General features: G+C 36.8%; 2 protein-coding genes across 2 annotated transcripts; both read left to right on the plus strand.

The window, feature by feature from the left end:
- Nucleotides 1-182: 182 nt before the first annotated feature.
- On the plus strand, nucleotides 183-5734 carry LOC114523832 (golgin subfamily A member 6-like protein 7). Its single transcript, XM_028544867.1, is given in 5 exon segments — nucleotides 183-301; nucleotides 2289-3223; nucleotides 3226-4779; nucleotides 5100-5352; nucleotides 5443-5734. Coding segments are annotated over 3 exon segments (2664 nt in total). The 5' UTR covers nucleotides 183-301; nucleotides 2289-2347; the 3' UTR covers nucleotides 5334-5352; nucleotides 5443-5734.
- Nucleotides 5735-7690: 1956 nt separating this feature from the next.
- Nucleotides 7691-17108, plus strand: LOC114523791 (putative leucine-rich repeat-containing protein DDB_G0290503). Its single transcript, XM_028544824.1, has 7 exons — nucleotides 7691-7762; nucleotides 8867-9020; nucleotides 10408-10733; nucleotides 11041-11181; nucleotides 11632-11960; nucleotides 12149-14096; nucleotides 16501-17108. Exons 1-7 carry the CDS (start codon nucleotides 7700-7702, stop codon nucleotides 16729-16731), a joined length of 3192 nt encoding a protein of 1063 aa, XP_028400625.1. The 5' UTR covers nucleotides 7691-7699; the 3' UTR covers nucleotides 16732-17108.
- The last annotated feature ends 1088 nt before the right edge of the window (nucleotides 17109-18196 follow it).

Here is an 18196-nt window from a genome sequence, read left to right on the forward strand (position 1 = left end):
AATATTTCCCGTCACGCATTCCAACAATGATAATTTGCACAGGGAACTCCTTGAAATCAGCTTGTGCGAGCATTTAGCTTGCAGCTGTTGGACTGCAGCCTGCCTTTTGTGAATGTTGTCTTTGAGACAGATTTGGAACGGTTTAGCTTTTCAAACGTTTCATATGACTTACTCGTCACAATTAAGAATGATGTAGAGTCAATAATGAGCTTATATTAAACGACAACTGTTTGGTTTTGCTAGCAACAGAACAGCAGGAAGTAAAAGTATACACAGTTGCGTTATTGACGAACTTCGCCAGGTTTGTTTATATTTATTTTATTTCTTTATGGTTATCCTGCATCGTGGCGCGAAAGCGAACAATCAGCCTCATTCACGGGGAGATCGCGGACATTTGTAGACATTTTTTATACTGGCTAGTTTGTTACATAATTGATTATGGACACTTGAGACGTAACTATTTTGAGGCAGGGCGTACGATTTTCGATTAAGAGATCGTCATATTGTCTCTCGTTAACAAATATAACTAAAGTACAGGTGCCCTAGAAAGTTAATACACTTTGTATTCATTGATAAAACCTGAGTGGCTTTATTCATCGCGGACATAAAGAGTTGTGCATCGAAAGCGAGACAGAACGCAAAGCTTTACCATGTAACGATTAATCTTTGCTTTTCACAAAGTAATTCTAATTTGAGGATAACAGTCGTCTACGCCGAAGAAATTAAAGCTAAATCTTAGTTAAATCGAGAGAATTCTGCATGTATACGAATACATTGACAGTAATTGCGAAATTTTTCTGAGAATTTTTACCGCACTTTCGTTATTACTATTGTTACATAGGTATTCGCAAAATATATTTCAAGCGCCCATGCAAGTTGACACACATTGACATTGGTTGCAAGTTTCTAGATTTGTAAAACTATTAAGGTTTCTTCATAAAAAGCCGGGGTTTTTCCTCGGGAAATTTCGTACTATCATTTTTAAAACCGAAAGTGCTATAAATTTACCCGCTTCGATGGTTTTGCGATAGTGTATTGATTAAATATTTATTTCTTTTGAACTTTGCGTAAGCCGTTGGTGGCGCGATTGCTCATTATTCGATCACCTGATCTCTATATCATTTTCTGCCACTGATCAAAACTCAAAATTCACCATCAAAACTTTCTTTTTTTCCTCATCCAAATCAGCTTTCCGAAAATATCAATGCTGTATCTGTATATATTGTCTGCTGACGTACCATTTGATGCCATGAAAATTTACCTGAAATCAAATAATTGATTAATTGTAATTTTTCTCCCAAATAAACTATGAAGGTTACCATCCATGCCAGGTGATTTACAATGATAATCAGTTACTAAAGCCGCGTTTACACTTCAGGCCGAAACCTGGCCTGGACCAGGTCTAGGAAAAATCTATGTAATATGTGCCACGTTTACACTGTCTTACTTGTTGCTGATATCGGAAAGCCAAAGTAATTGGCAAAATACTTGGAAAGAGATCCAAACCACGCCGAAAAGTGGTAATACTATATGTATCCTATACAAATCATATTGTTAAGTTCAAAATTTGTCAGGAGTGGGTAAAGCCTGTTCACTTTACCAACATTTTGCTCCTGGTCAGGTCCATGTCTGATCCAAGCCACCTACTACTGTTGGCCTGGATTTTGTGGCTTAGACCAGGTCCAGGCTTGGTCTAGGCTGGATAAACAACGTTCACATTTAGGCCTAGGCCTGGTCGACGCCAGGTCAAAGCACGTAGTATAAACGCGGATTAAAACTGCAGTTTCCAAAAAAAAGTCTAGCCCTACACTAAATTTTTTTTTCACCTGACAAAGAACCTTATATTTGCAAAATTAACCTTTATGTCAATTCGTACTTTTGATATCTAGTAGAGAGATAAAAATGCTTCATCAAATGCTTAGTATGCAGCACCTGGAATGCTGTATTCAATAATGCTCAACACGAAAACAGTTAAATTCCTTGCGAGAATAACAAAAAAACGCAGCACAGGTCCTGGGACCGGTTATTCGAAAGGCGTTTAGCTTGAACGATGGATAAGTTCAAAATGGAAAACAAAACTATCGATTTATTGAACAACCGGGCTGGAATATTTTGATGTAAATTGTTTAATTTTCAATGGAAGTACAAATTAAACGTATAAGATGCAAGTTCAGTCATTCGCAAGATCTATGAGAGTATTTTGAAACTTTGGCTTATCCACCGTTTAACCTAAACAGCTTTCGAACAATTGAGCCCTGGGCTGAACATCGTATAATCCTTCCGTTTAGATGCTATCATAGATACGATATTTGTTGGCTGGGATGATGATACGTTAGAGAACGAGATTATGACTTCGAATATGACTACGTCAAGGAACGACAGTTCGAGATGCCTACCTTTTTTTGGACGAAATAGCCGTCGACGTCAATTGGAAGAAGAGAACGATGATCTGCAACAAGAAATTCAGGAACTCCAGATAGTTGTAAATGAAAAGGGGAATGAAACAGAAGAACTTTCGCAGCTAATCTTAAATTTGCAACTTAAAAACCAGACGTCGGAAAAGGAAAAGGAGACATTTCGGCAAGAAAATATTGGCAAGAGCAACAAAATTGAGCAACTTCAGAAAGAGAACAAGGAGATATGGGGTGAAGTGAAGGAACTCCAAGAGAAAATCGCAAGTAAGAACAGGAAAATACGGGAACATGAAGAAGATATCAATCAAATGGAGAAAGAAGTGGAAAAAATCAACAATGAATGCGCTGGTAAGGAAGATGAAATTGAGCAGCTTCGAGAAGATAAGAAGGCGTTGAAGACTGAAATGGAAACACTTCGGCAAAAAAACATTGGCAATAAAAATGAAATTCAGCAACTCTGGAATGAGAAAAATGAAATGAAAAGTAAAATTAGGCAACTTCAGGGCGATAAGATCAAAACGGATAATACAATTCAGCTGCTTAAGAATGAAAAGAATCAGGATAGAAATGAAATTCAGCAACTTCAGGGTGAAAAGAGCAAAATGGAGAACAGTATTCAGCAGCTTCAAAAAGAAAGTAATTGCATGAAAATTGAAATTCAGCAACTTCAGGCCAACAAGACCAAAATGGAGAACAGTAATGAACAGCTTCAAAAAGAAAGTAATGGCATGAAAATTGAAATTCAGCAACTTCGGGCCAATAAGCTCAAAATGGAGAACAGTAATCAGCAGCTTCAAAAGAAAGTAATGGCATGAAAATTGAAATTCAGCAACTTCGGGCCAATAAGATCAAAATGGAGAACAGTAATGAGCAGCTTCAAAAAGAAAGTAATGGCATGAAAATTGAAATTCAGCAACTTCGGGCCAATAAGATCAAAATGGAGAACAGTAATCAGCAGCTTCAAAAAGAAAGTAATAGCATGAAAATTGAAATTCAGCAACTTCAGGGTGAAAAGAGCAAAATGGAGAACAGTAATCAGCAGCTTCAAAAAGAAAGTAATAGCATGAAAATTAAAATTCAGCAACATCAAGCCAATAAGACCAAAATAGTGATAGGTGCTCAGAAGCTTCAGGAAGAAAAAAATGAGATGAAAAATGAAATTCAGCTACTTCGGGACAATAAGACCAAAATAGAGAACAGTATTGAGCAGCTTCAGACAGAAAAAAATGAGATGGAAAATGAAATTCAGCAACTTCGGGACAATAAGACTAAAATGGAGAACAGTATTGAGCAGCTTCAAACAGAAAAAAATGAAATGAAAAATGAAATTCAGCAACTTCAGAGTGATAAGACCAAAATGGAGAACAGCATTCAGAAGCTTCAGAGAAAAAATAATGAGATGGGAAATGAAAATCAGCAACTTCGGAACAGCATGGACCAGACGAACAGTAAGAAGCAACAACTTCAGGCAGAAAATGATGCAATGAGCAATGAAATTCATCGTCTTCAAGAAGAAAGAAATCAGATGAGCCGTGAAATTCGGCTACGTTTGGGCGATAACAGCAAAATGGAGGTTGATATTCAGCAGCTTCAGAAAGAAAAGAATGAAATGAGAGGTGAAATTCAGCATCGTCGGGACAGTATCGACCAGATGAACAATGAAATTCAGCAACATCAGATAGAAAAGAACGTGATGAGTAATGAAATACGGCGTCTTGAGGATGAACGATATGCTATGCGATATGAAATACAGCAACTTCAAAAACATATCGACAATATGACATCAGAGGCTATGTCTAGAACCCCTATCCAAGAAGGTGATGTGGTGGTTTCAACTAATGAACTCGGACGAGGGGCTTATGGTGCCGTTTATGAGGGAAACTTTCATGGATCTAAAGTAGCGGTTAAAGAATATCACGAACTAATCATATCTCCACATAATCTGGAGCATCTCCAACGTGAAGTGTATATTGCATCGCAGTGTCGTCATCCGAATTTACTACAGTTCATATGCGCGGAGAGAAATAATCATAACCATCTGTTAATCGTGACAGAACTGATGGATATGAATTTACGTACATATATGGGACGTTTAAGCTTGCGGCTGCATTACGAGGAACTCAGATTAATTTCCTTGGACGTGGCATGTGGTCTCAACTACCTTCATACAAAGAAACCGAGGCCAATAATCCATCGTGACATCAGCAGTGCCAACGTATTGTTAAAAATTGGAAATCATTCACCAAGAAGAGCGAAGATATCAGATTATGGTTCGGCCAATTTCATGGATATGTGTCAAACTGAAAATCCAGGAGCAGTTCTTTACGCTGCACCTGAAGCTGGGCAAGCTAGACAGGACCCTAAGGTAATGAGAATAGAACAAAATTCTTCAGAGATCAATTTATTGTCGTGCCCTCCATAAAGCTAGCTTGTTTGAATTCTTTATAACCTAGGTAATCACGATCAGTTGAGATGTGGTAGATAATAGGGACGTCGTTGAGAAGTAGTTTTAATTAACTAACACCGGCGTATTTACTTTAAAACTACTTAAGATGGATGCGAAAAGTCTTGATGTTTTGGCAAAGTTTCTCGAGTCAAAGTTTTCCTTGTTTAATTTAGGCAGTTAAAAACGAGTTTTGCACGCCGTTCTTTTTTATTATGGCATGTTTTTGTTTTCCCACACAGATCGATGTCTTCAGTTATGGGATTCTGGTGTGTGAGATGTCCATCTGTGAACTACCTATCCCTGAAAGTAGAGAAAATCAAAGAGAAAGAATTCCAAACAGGAATGTGAAACAACTGGTGAAGACCTGCACGAAACCTGAACCACCAGCAAGGCCAACGATGCAGGATGTGATTGAACATTGGAAACGCTACGAGTCTCAAGACACGGGCCGTTTTCCCTTTTTGCGGAAGTGAAGTGAAATTTTGTGTAACGGTAACGTAAATGTGATGCCATTATAGTGCAAAATAACAAAAAAAAATTAAAAATCTATTATATAATATCTTCTTCTTAATTTTTTTCTAGAACTCTAGCAACCAATTATTTACTTTATAAGGATATATTCGAAACTGTTCGGCCATCGATAGCTAAACAACGAAGTCGAAGAATGAATAGTTCACAGCCAAAACACTGTACTCAATTTAATCAACACTGTAATCAACAAAGATCATGATCGTAGCTGATAGTTTGAAAGATGTAAATCATGAAATATTTCTTACATTAACTAGCTGTAAGAAAGATCTAAAGTGTGTCAATATAGCTACGACCACGGCATGTATAGCAATATATATTACATGAGTTAAAATATAGACAAACATAGGCAACAGTTTTTAGTTAAAACTGTTTCTTAAATAAAGCGTAGTCGCTATTAATTGTTTGTTACATTCCTTTGTTTCATTTTAACATAAAATTAAGTGTTGAGAATGATTTTAAACAACGTAAGCTTAAACATTTAGGACATTTCACCTTTTTAAGACATTTTACAACAATAATCGTATGTTTCTATCTTCGTTTTTCCAAGCCACCATCGACTTTTGATTATAATATAACATTTATAGTACGCGCGTGCTCCAGGGTAAGAATCGTATACGCGACAAATTGCAAAGTGTACGCATAATGGGCCTAAACAAACTCCATTAACACGGCGCTACGTAGTTTTATACAATGAAAACCGTTCCAGCTAGTAAAAAAATTCCCGTCAAATTTTTCGTCTCGAAAGGTTAAATAAACAAAGCAGCCCATGAACGGAACCGCGTATGTGAAGTATATGTTTCCCTCAGAAACTTGAGAAGTAGCTACTATCGAAGCTGCTATTTACAGCATTCTCCATAGATGGCTATCTAATCGTGCAGTACTTGGAAACAAGGTCTAATTTCTAAGGATTTGAAATATCTCTACGCAAAAGGCATTAATTATTGCGCCCTGCTATGCTGTTTAAACAATTTTTACATACAATTCATTTCGTACATTTTCAAATCACAAGCAATGAATCCTAGCTATATATGCATGGAAAACTGCCTGTTATTAATCGATTCTGTCGAATAATTAGGTGATAATAAAGCCGGCTGCAGGCTGCCGGCAAACTCTTTGTTTAGAAAGAAGAGGCAAGGCTCAATGAACTATAAAATTAACTATTTGGCTCTGTTCCTCTCAAAAGGCTTATTTCCACGTTATTTCTATTTTTTTTATAGTATAACTCAATAAAAAGATTCTTTACAAATATTATAATTCGATTCAATTACAAATTCTCATTACATTACTTCGCTTGTCACTTTCGGCGGGAAAATTCCCGTGTTTCTATACAGTTATAAAAACACGTTTCTCGACCAATCACGGAGACGGATTTGAAAGGCAATGAACTGCATATTTTATAAAGAAATTATAGACTTCAACATGATGAGTTAATTATTATTATGTCTCGTGTTGTATAAACCCATAGAATTTTATCAGCGTGAACTCGCACTAAAGACTATTGTAGCATTCTTCAACAATCCGTGTTGAAATTCCTGCATGATTTTGTTAGTGCAGTGGGTATATATAATCAAAATATCATATAGTTAAATAGATATTGCTCTTGGCTGACTTTGGTCAGTCTTGGTGAAGTGTCAATCTTTTGAAATGTATTAATATCATGAATTGCGAGGCTACGAAATGAACAACTACATCGAACATTAGTTTACTCAATCATTACCAGAAATTTGGGACAAGATGGCGTCTTGCATTGGGATAAAAACAAACATGGCGGCCAAATTTCATGCGAAACAATATGGCTTAATCACAAAACTTTAAATTACGCTTCCTATGTGTGTTTTTTTCTTGGTTCGGAGTTCGAATTCTGTAAATCGCTCAGAAAGGAAGAGTTATAACAAAAAAATTCACTCACTAGCAAATCCTCTAGGTTCCTGAGTGCGATTTATATACAAGTCCAATTTGAATGATTCGGCTATATAAACCATAGTAATATCGGTAAACATGCTCTACAATCTGGTCAAATACACCACTTTCCTTTTGGACGATGCAAAGTTCGGAGTTGGAAATGTCTTTGGTTGTGATATAGCTACCGATATAACTCATAAGTATCTTCGTATTTTTTACCGCCACGGTTCCCACAGCGTTTCATGATTTTTCAGTGTGTTAAGCATCCGGCCATACACATTTGAAGCATAATTATAATTGCATAATTATACCATCGAGCCATTTTATGAAATTTTCACCAATTCCTTGGGTCAAGAAGCGGACGCTGCCCACGAACGCGGACGCAAAATGTCTCAAATTTCTGGTAATGTCGTCTACAAAGATGTCCTCCGGAGGTTCAAGAGAAGCGACTTATAATGGCTTCCAAAAGGTATTTATTTGCTTTTTTGGAAATTGATCCCAATGATATTGCTCATACATGAAACTAGATAAATTAGCCGAACCAATGAGCAATACTACTCGCAAAATTAGGATAACTCTTCATGAAAATCATGCTTCAAAGTTATTACGTCATTGTCTACACAAGAGTTGTTATGTAATATGCGATGCAATACATATGACTCTTGTGTATGGACTCTCAATAAATCTTACAGCGAGTAAACATGCAGTTCAAAGAGATGCGTGTTATACATGTATGTCAACGACGTATACATATAGAAAGACATAAGACCATTTATTCTTTGAATTTTCATCCGATATTTGTCAGTCTTCGAATTGATGCATTCGTGAACGTATTTGTAAATGCTCCCTTAATTGTATTTAGGTAATTCTACTTAATTCTACATTTGAAAGCATCAGCAACTCGTTCGCATCTATCAAAATTTGAGAAGTGGAAATTGTCAAAGGCGTCTTTCAAACTCTCATAGTATTCCACTGCATGTAGAGAAAGATTTTAAAGAATTATAAATACACCACGCGTTATCAGCATACTATAGGAGTCAATTTTTCTGATAGAAGTCAATCATGCCCAGCATGCATATGTATGGCGTTTAGGAGAGCCATAAACTCGTAAGAGAAGTTATATCTTGAAATGAATTGAGCTGAGACAACTTGAACTTGAGATATCTTGAGCCTATAATATCAATTACAAAGGCTTTTGAATAATTATATACATATAAATATTAGCTATGACGAATTTAGTTATTTTGGTATAGTATAATACATAAATATAATGTAGCTATGTGTGTACTCTTAAACTAACAATATTTTAAACTTGTAGGAATCTTAGTCGAGTACTATTGATACATTCCTATATTGGCGACGAGTGGCAATACTTCCTCATCGTCGCGATTTTATGCATGCATAACGCATGCATAACTTTTCAATTAAAACACTTAAAAATATTGTTTTCCTACAAATGATTGTTCGTTTCCATCACGATTAATAAGCCTCTTAAAATCCGGCTAACTGTAGTACAAACAGGCAAACTCGTCAATAGAAGAAGAACCAGTAACAATTTCCGTTTTTCATTCAGGGTCTTTCGATAATTTTGGATGCGAAGGAAGAGGATGGGTTGAAAAGAACTCGTCTGGAGCAATTGTTATCGGAAGATTTTCCAGACGTTATGCAAACGTTAGAAGAACGAATCAAGAGACTACAGCAAAGAGATTATTACATCCTTGTCGCTGGTATGTATATATAATCTCAATATTCCCCGCCTGTGTGAATCCAACCATTGAGATATAATTTCTTTTTTAATGCTCCGTATCTAAGTTCCTGTTACTGACATTGCCGTGACAATTAACCCGCGATTGAAGTGAATATTTTATTACCCAGTCGAATATACTATATACCGGTATTTCTATTATATCACTTTTTTATACCACAACGGTCGAATATACCACTGATATAGGCATATACCAGTATATTTGACCTTCAATAATTATTTATTATATAGTCCCCTCGAGTATACCAAATATTGATTGGCATATGCGTCCTTAAATTGATTTTCTATTACCAAGGTCGAGTATACCTTATTCCGGTATATTCGACCTTCACTATATTTTTATTACCAAGGTGGAGTATTGTCGAGAATTTGCCTCAAAATGTGATCCTCGACAAGTTACATAGTCTTCATAGTATATTTATATTTCAACCCAGTAAAGAATTCCAAATGTCTATTAACACTTTCCAAACGAATCTCACCACTCACACCGTCAGATAGCACACGGGCTATAAATTACTCTCTCTCGCTCGCCATAGTTCCTCACTCACTGAATGTCTCAGTCCAACAAACTCTCTCGCTCTCGTGACCACACCACATACACCTTCATCCTATCAATCACGGTTACATCACTAGAATATAATCGAGTAAAAGAGACATTTGTCTATATAATCACATTCGCCGGAAAATGGCAAATATACGACAATGGTCATATTATCGCCGGAAAATGGCAAATATACGACCATGGTCATATATTCGCCGGAAAATGGCAAATATACGACCATGGTCATATATTCGCCGGAAAATGGCAAATATACGACCATGGTCATATTCGCCGGAAAATGGCAAATATACGACCATGGTCATATTCGCCGGAAAACGGCAAATATACGACCATGGTCATATATTCGTCGGAAAATGGCAAATATACGACCATGCATGGTCATATATTCGCCGGAAAATGGCAAATACGACCATGGTCATATTCGTCGGAAAATGGCAAATACGACCATGGTCATATTCGCCGGATCGAAATCGGCAAATACGACCATGGTCATATTCGCCAGAAAATGGCAAATACGACCATGGTCATATTAGCCGGAAAATGGCGAATGCCGAATGCGACCATGGTGATATTCGCCAGAAAATGGCAAATACGACTCATCTTATCTGTCAGTTGCCGACAGTATACCCTATTCGGTATATTTGAACTTCACTCATTTTTTTATTATCAAGGTCGAGTATACCATATACCGGTGTATTCGACCTTCGAAAACCAAGTCCTTCTTCAACTGATTTGTTTGATTAAATTACGGTAAGTTTGGAAAAATGACAATTTGACTCATTTCTAGGAGAAACAAGTTCGGGGAAAAGCTGTCTGATAAACTTGTTGCTTGGCGTGGAGCTGCTTCCTTACTCCTGTCTCAGTACAACATCTACCATATGCGAAATAAAATACGGAATCGACCCCAAACTTGTGGCACACCGCAAAGCTACCAGCGACAATTCAGAATCCTATCCACCTTTGCCGCCGAAAACGGTGCGTTTGAAGGAGCCTCGCGTTTGTGAGAAGAGCTACAAAGCACAAATTGCTCCTTACGTACACAAGAAGAAAGACAGGGGGGAAGGATCCTCGTATGAAAAAGTGGAAATTTTCTGGCCCAATGAATTGTTACAGGTTAGAAGAAAAGAGTACTAGGGCCGGTTCTAACGAAAGCTGGATAACGCGGCTACAAAGCTTTAACGCAAGTTATAACGAACAACGGGCAATTTCTGAGCGTTTGAAAAAAAAACATGCGATGAGTAAATGCATGGTGAGGTTGCAGGATGCGACTGCAATCTAATTTGCTATTATATTGTGGGGAGGTCTAAAGAGGCTTTATACGTTTCTAGTTGTTGATAGTAAAGTGAAATCATGCGGAAAGTGGGGAGAGGGGTGGGAATTAGAAAGGACACTTAATCATAATAGTTATCACATATTGTAGGTCGGCGTTGTCATAATCGACAGCCCAGGTGTTGGCGAATCCGAAATAATGGATCAAACTTTGATGAGTTACCTGCCAAATGCTTTTGCATTCATGTATGTCATAAATAGTACAAATGCTGGTGGAATACAAAAAGACAGGGTAGATATTGCCAAATTCTCTTTTCGAATTTAATATTGTTTCACCGACCGTAGAAAACAACTGAAACACATGATCTCCTAGTTTTCCTGAATATCCTTTTGTCTTCTTCCAATTTATCATTTCGCACACCCAGTCCACTTAAATTTGATCTCACTTAATAATCACTTATCAACTGACAAGGCAGGCAACACAAAGGCTAGCCGACATCATTGCGAATCAGTCCAGTTCACAATGACATAGTCAGTTGCCTGATTTTGATTCACTGGACAACACATGCCCACTCACCGAATACAAACTTCCTTTCTTTCCACACCAACTTTCCTTAAGTCGAAAGTCTGAGGTCTAGTGATTACCCGTGATAAGTTTACCAGTTCCCGGTTCTTTTTGAAGAAAAGGATAAGTGTTGATATTGTGTCAAAGAATCAATACTGGATTTGTTTATTTCTGCAGTTGGTAAGAATATTGGATAAAGTTCGAAGTCTTGAATCTGCTGATGAAATGAATTCAAATCATTTGGCCGAGTGCGCTCTTTTCGTTGCCAACAAGTGGGATCAGGTGGACGAAGATGAACAGCATGAGGTGAAGCAACGTATTGTGCAGGAACTGAAGCAGTATTGGCCAGACGGTAATCCTCTTGAACAAACAGTTTACGTCTCCACTAAGGAGGCACTAGACAAACGAAGGCAAGGTAAAAAGAGCGAAGAATACGATGCTTTGATTGAAGGGATCAAGTCGATGGTTTTGAAAGCAATCAACAGCAGACTAATCAACCATTGGGCGTAAGTGCACATATTATAACAAAGTAAGAACTTGCAATGCTTGCAATGAAAAGCAGTAGGCCTGTAGGGGGCGTTTTACGAGACACGAGGGAGGAACTACGACCAGACTATTCCGCATCATAGAAAATGACTTTTTCACGACAGTTACGGCAAATTTGGACTTCAACAATGATATTTATTTCTCTTAGGTGGATGAATCTGGTTTTGAATCGAATAATATTCAGGATTGAGGGATTTAATCAATCGATGTTAGAAAATCGCGATGCACTTATCCAGCGAATGAGTGGAATTCACGGACAGATTACGACGCTGCAAAACGCACGTCAGGAAGATATTGCTGAGCTGGAGAAGAAGTTTGCAGCTGAAACAGAAATCGCCGAAGAATTTCGTCTTCAAATGATAAACGGAAAGCGAATAAGAGATGAAATCAATGAGCTTCAACAAAAAAGTAAAGCCCAAGACAGCGAGATTCAGCAACTTCAAAACGAAAATGACGGCATAAACACCGAAATGCAACATATTACACAAGACAACTTGAACAAAACCAGCATGATACTTCACCTGTTTCAAGAAAACAACCACCGAAAAAAAGAAATTGAGCAACTTCGAAGACAAAACAATAAGAATGAAGACATGAGTGGGAAACTTTGTCAAGAAAACAACAACGAAACCAACGACGTTGAGCAACTTCTCCAAGAAAATAGCGACAAGAATAAGGAAATCAAACGACTTCTTCAAGTAAATAGTGACATGAATAATGAAATCGCGTTACTTCGTCAAGAGAACAACACAAAGAATAAAATTGAACAAGTTCGTCTAGAAAATAACGACAAGAGTGAAAAAATTGAAAACATTGATCAAATTAACAAAACGATGGGTAAAATAATTGATCAACTACGGGAAGAAACCATAAGCAAAGGTATCGAAATTGGCCAACTTGAGGTGGAAAACAGCACCAAAAATAACGAAATTATAAAACTCCGTCAGCAAAACAACCACAATAATGAGACAATTGCTCATCTACGTGAACAAATTAAAGAAATGGTTGACCTAACTACGGGACTTCGCCAACAAAACCTCAACCAAAATAACAAAATCCAGCAACTTGATCGTGAAAACAAAGACAAAAACATAGAAATAGAGAAACTTCGTCAATCTATCAACGCATTGAATGACGCAATTGTAAATCTTAATCATGAAAACAATAAAAAGAACGAGGAAATCAAACGACTTCGTGAAACAAACGGCATCAAAAACGATAACGAGTCAACGGAACTTCGTCAGGAAAACAACGATGAGAATAAAGGAGTTGAGGAACTTCGTCAAGAAAACAGAAATATGAATGACAAAATTGATGAAATTTCCATTCCGCTACTTCAGGAAAAAAGAAATGAGACGAGCCATGAAATTCAGCAACTTCGGGACAGTATCGACCAGATGAACAATGAAATTCAGCAACATAAGAAAGAAAAGAATGAGATGAGTAATGAGATACAGCGTCTTCAGGGAGAAAGAAATGGGCAACTTCGAAGACATATCGACAATATGACATTAGATGCTGCGTCTAAGGTTGAAGAAAGTGCCGTAGTGGTTTCAACTAATGTGCTCGGACGAGGGGCTTATGGCACTGTATACAAGGGAGACTTTCATGGATCTAAAGTAGCGGTTAAAGAATACTACGAAGTTCTTATATCTAATTATAACTTGCAACTTCTCCAACGTGAAGTATATATCGCATCGCAGTGTCGTCATCCGAATTTACTTCAGTTCATATGCGCAACAAGAAATGAACAAAATCATTTGTTAATCGTGACAGAACTGATGGATATGACTTTGCGTTGTTTTCTCGAGGAACGAGCGAACGTGAATTTGCGATTGAGTTATCAGCAAATTAAATCGATTTCTTTGGACGTTGCGTGTGGTCTTAACTACCTTCATTCAAAACAAAACACAATAGTCCATCGCGATGTTAGCAGTTCCAACGTATTGTTATTGATGGACACTTCTAATCAAGTTATAAGAGCGAAGATATCAGATTATGGCTCAGCTAATTACATGGATATATGCAACACACCAAATATAGGAACAGTTCTTTACGCTGCACCTGAAGCCGGGCAAGCTAGACAGGACCCTAAGGTAAATAATGTAGAACTAAATTATATCAAAGTGACTCATCGTGCTGTATGCTGCATATGGCAAACGCCGGCTTCTCGATGTGATATTTTTTTACTAAATGCCCATGACTATCGAGTTGCAGCGTGGCTGCGTTTTCACATAACATGCAACAAAATAATTGCTTCATCACCTAAGGCATTGAACCGACATCTATAGAAAAATATTTTTCGATATATATATTTCGATAACGATTCATGTGACAGGAACACGTTTACCAAGTGTCTACCAAACTACCTTTCTACACCTTGCTTAGGAAATACCTCGTAAACACGTGAAGGTGTTGTAATCACAGTTAATAGAATATACATGCAGGGGCGGATCCAGAGGGTATCGAGCGTAGCTCGAGATACGGTCAGATTTTCCCGTGAAATATTTTCTATAAAATATTCCGAAAATATTCCATTTTATCGCATGCTATTTCTGTTCACAAAAAATAATGAAGATTCGAGTAATTACAGCTCTTAACGTATATTGTCGTATAAACGTAACACGTTTCTACGTCGTTAAATGGAGCTTTACCGAAAAAAGCCGAGAACTTTCCGAAAGCACGAACCGAGGAATTAAATTCAATCGGAAATTGATCGGGAAAATATTCTTTATGCGTCCACGGTGTACTGATACGGTCCGCGGTTCAAATTTTACTAAAAATAGTAACTAAATAAGGCATTTGGATACCTTTGAGGGTATCTAGCCAATCATAGGTCGTGTATCTGTGACGTTGGATACCCTTCGATACCTTTGCTGTGTTTTGATTGCGCAAGAAATAAAATTATCGTGAAGCCTCCCTTCCTTTTCAAGATTTTAAAGAACATCAATTAATATAAATATAATACTTTGCATCGTGGTGCTGTTTCATGGGGAGTACATTTGAACATTTTCCCTTCCTTTTCAAGATTTTAAAGAACAACAATTAATATAAATATAAGACTTTGCATCGATCGTGGTGCTGTTTCATGGAGAGTACATTTAAACATTTTCCCTTACTTTTCAAGATTTTAAAGAACAACAATTAATATAAATATAATACTTTGCATCGTGGTGCTGTTTCATGGAGAGTACATTTAAACATTTTCCCTTACTTTTCAAGATTTTAAAGAACAACAATTAATATAAATATAATACTTTGCATCGTGGTGCTGTTTCATGGGAGTACATTTGAACATTTTCCCTTCCTTTTCAAGATTTTAAAGAACAACAATTAATATAAATATAACTTTGCATCGTGGTGCTGTTTCATGGAGAGTACATTTGAACATTTTCCCTTCCTTTTCAAGATTTTAAAGAACAACAATTAATATAAATATAAGACTTTGCATGGTGGTGCTGTTTCATGGAGAGTACATTTGAACATTTTCCCTTCCTTTTCAAGATTTTAAAGAACATCAATTAATAATATAATACTTTGCATCGTGGTGCTGTTTCATGGGGAGTACATTTGAACATTTTCCCTTCCTTTTCAAGATTTTAAAGAACAACAATTAATATAAATATAAGACTTTGCATGGTGGTGCTGTTTCATGGAGAGTACATTTGAACATTTTCCCTTCCTTTTCAAGATTTTAAAGAACATCAATTAATATAAATATAATACTTTGCATCGTGGTGCTGTTTCATGGGGAGTACATTTGAACATTTTCCCTTCCTTTTCAAGATTTTAAAGAACAACAATTAATATAAATATAAGACTTTGCATCGTGGTGCTGTTTCATGGCGAGAAGCAGATCCTTTACTCCGCCATTGCCGGTCCCAAGCCCGGATGAGAAAGGAGGAGGGTTGGTCATTTTGATGTTTATTTATTAACATTCGACGCCCAGATTGCGGCAAACTGCGGTTTTTGAGGTTCTTCTTCTCAAATTTTCCCGGGGGGGCATGCCCCCGGACCCCTCTAGGCGGCTCGCGCCTTCGGCGCTCGGTTCGCACCTCCGGTGCTCAAGGGGTACATGATACGGTCAATTTTTGCTCTGGATCCGCCCCTGACATGGTTTGGAGACTAAATAAAAGTACAATACAAATTATTAAATATGCTATTGTCCAGGTTTATCGAAAAAATGGTTCCTTTCTTGTCTATTGTATTTTAGCCAAATTTAACAATGGCATTCGTCTTGCTAAGCTCCTCAACCTTGACCTGAAAAATATGTTAAAATATTGTTATTGGTTTATCTGTACAAAATACAATCGACATGTGATGAGAAACGAACATTTTTTTGATAAATCTACCTCAACATAGTTATTGAATTGTATTGTAGTTTTTTTTTCTTCTAAGAATGTATATTCTATAAACCATGATGTAATGGGAAGTTCGGGAACAGTTTTCTTAATTTAAAGCAGTTAATTAAAGGGATAATGTTCTTGTTTTTCAACATAGATCGATGTCTTCAGTTATGGAATTCTGGTCTGTGAGATAGCAATCTGTGAACTGCCTGATCCCAGCTATAGAGAAATGCAAAGAGAAAGAATTTCAAGCAAAAGTATTAAAAAGCTGGTAAAATCCTGTACGGAACCAAAGCCACAAGACAGACCTACAATGCAGAGTATAATTGGGAAATGGCAAAGCAATTCTTGGGAAATGGCGAAGGAATTTTTCCCAATGCTCTAAGAAGAAATGATGTGTCTAGATCGACAAAGTAATTGCGATGCAATTATTTTAGCTCATTAAAAGCGTGTTGCATTCGATCTCGCCTTTCGAAAAGCGAACACTTTCAGTCCGCAAAATCCAATATTCACGTATTTTGTTCTATTTTTTATTTTCCATTTTCTATATCTGAACATCGATAATGTTAAAAAAAAGAAACGTAATTCATAAGTTTTAAAACATTTCCAGTTTCAAGATGTAATAAAATCTTCCAGCGTGAACTGCCGATAGCAGAACGTGCACAGATTATAAATTTTATTGTAAAACTTTTAAGTTTAAAATTGCAAATATATAGATCGCAAGTGCTACTAATCCTTTCTTGCAGGAACAACATGATGTTGTCAACGTCGCATGATTATTTGTTCATTATTAGCGTAATAAAATCGTAAATTTTTTATGCTCCTCGTTGAGATCTTTTAGGACGTAATTTTTTACGCATACATGAACGTTTCTTGTAAAAACATAGCCCTTTTAGGCCTTTTCCATTATTTTTTACTTTGACAGTATTAATTTTCCCTCTCCTTTCTGACCTTTTTTAGTTACTCTCCTGGGCTATTTATCTTGTATGCAAATAATTTCGCGCTGTTTTGTTTATTTTGGTTAAATTATTATTAATGAAATGACAGTACGCCTCTCGACCAATCAGCATCCAGGAATTTTATCATGTAAGCACATTTATGAAGCCGAACGAAACTTTATATAATAAAGGCGACGGTGTAAAATATATCCAAAGCAGTCATAAAAACGTTAAAATACCGCTGGATTTTGAAAGCACTATCTTAATAAGCGACACCGACCGTTCGAGAAGTTAAATATAAACTTTGACAGCAGCAAAGGCTTCAGAAATATAACAGCATGAATCCGCGGGAAAATATTTCTCGTCACGCATTCCAACAATGATAATTTACACAGGGAACTCCTCAGGTGCGGATCTAGGATTTTTCATACCTTAGTCAAATTTTATGACGTCATTTATGACGTCACGTATGGTGTCAGGCATATTAAAAGATGTTCGATTTTTTAAGGATACTTTTAAAAATATACGCTAATAATTGTTTTTGAGATGACATTGAGGGGAGAGTCTACTTACTCCCAAAGTATTCCTTAGTCTCTACTTTGAGTAGTCCCAACTTTGAGTATTATTGTTACCTACTAGTACTAGGGCCGAAGCTGAAGCATCAGAACTTAGGAGAAGTAGGAAAATATTCAAAACAGGAAATTAAAATCACGCTAGAAGCCTAGATCAAGTATCTAACAATTATATCGCGTACTGACGGCAGAATTACAATGTCAACATCATGATGTATATTCACTCATAATTTTCATATGAACGTATTTATACATGTGATATACATCAGGAATACGAATAATAATAAGTAACTAAAAGTGAACATGCTAAGTTTGTGTCTTTCTTATCATATTTAAGTTA

This window comes from Dendronephthya gigantea, unplaced genomic scaffold, assembly GCF_004324835.1.
Source record: "Dendronephthya gigantea isolate DGI-Jeju-01 unplaced genomic scaffold, DenGig_1.0 000028F, whole genome shotgun sequence".
NCBI lineage: Eukaryota > Metazoa > Cnidaria > Anthozoa > Malacalcyonacea > Nephtheidae > Dendronephthya > Dendronephthya gigantea.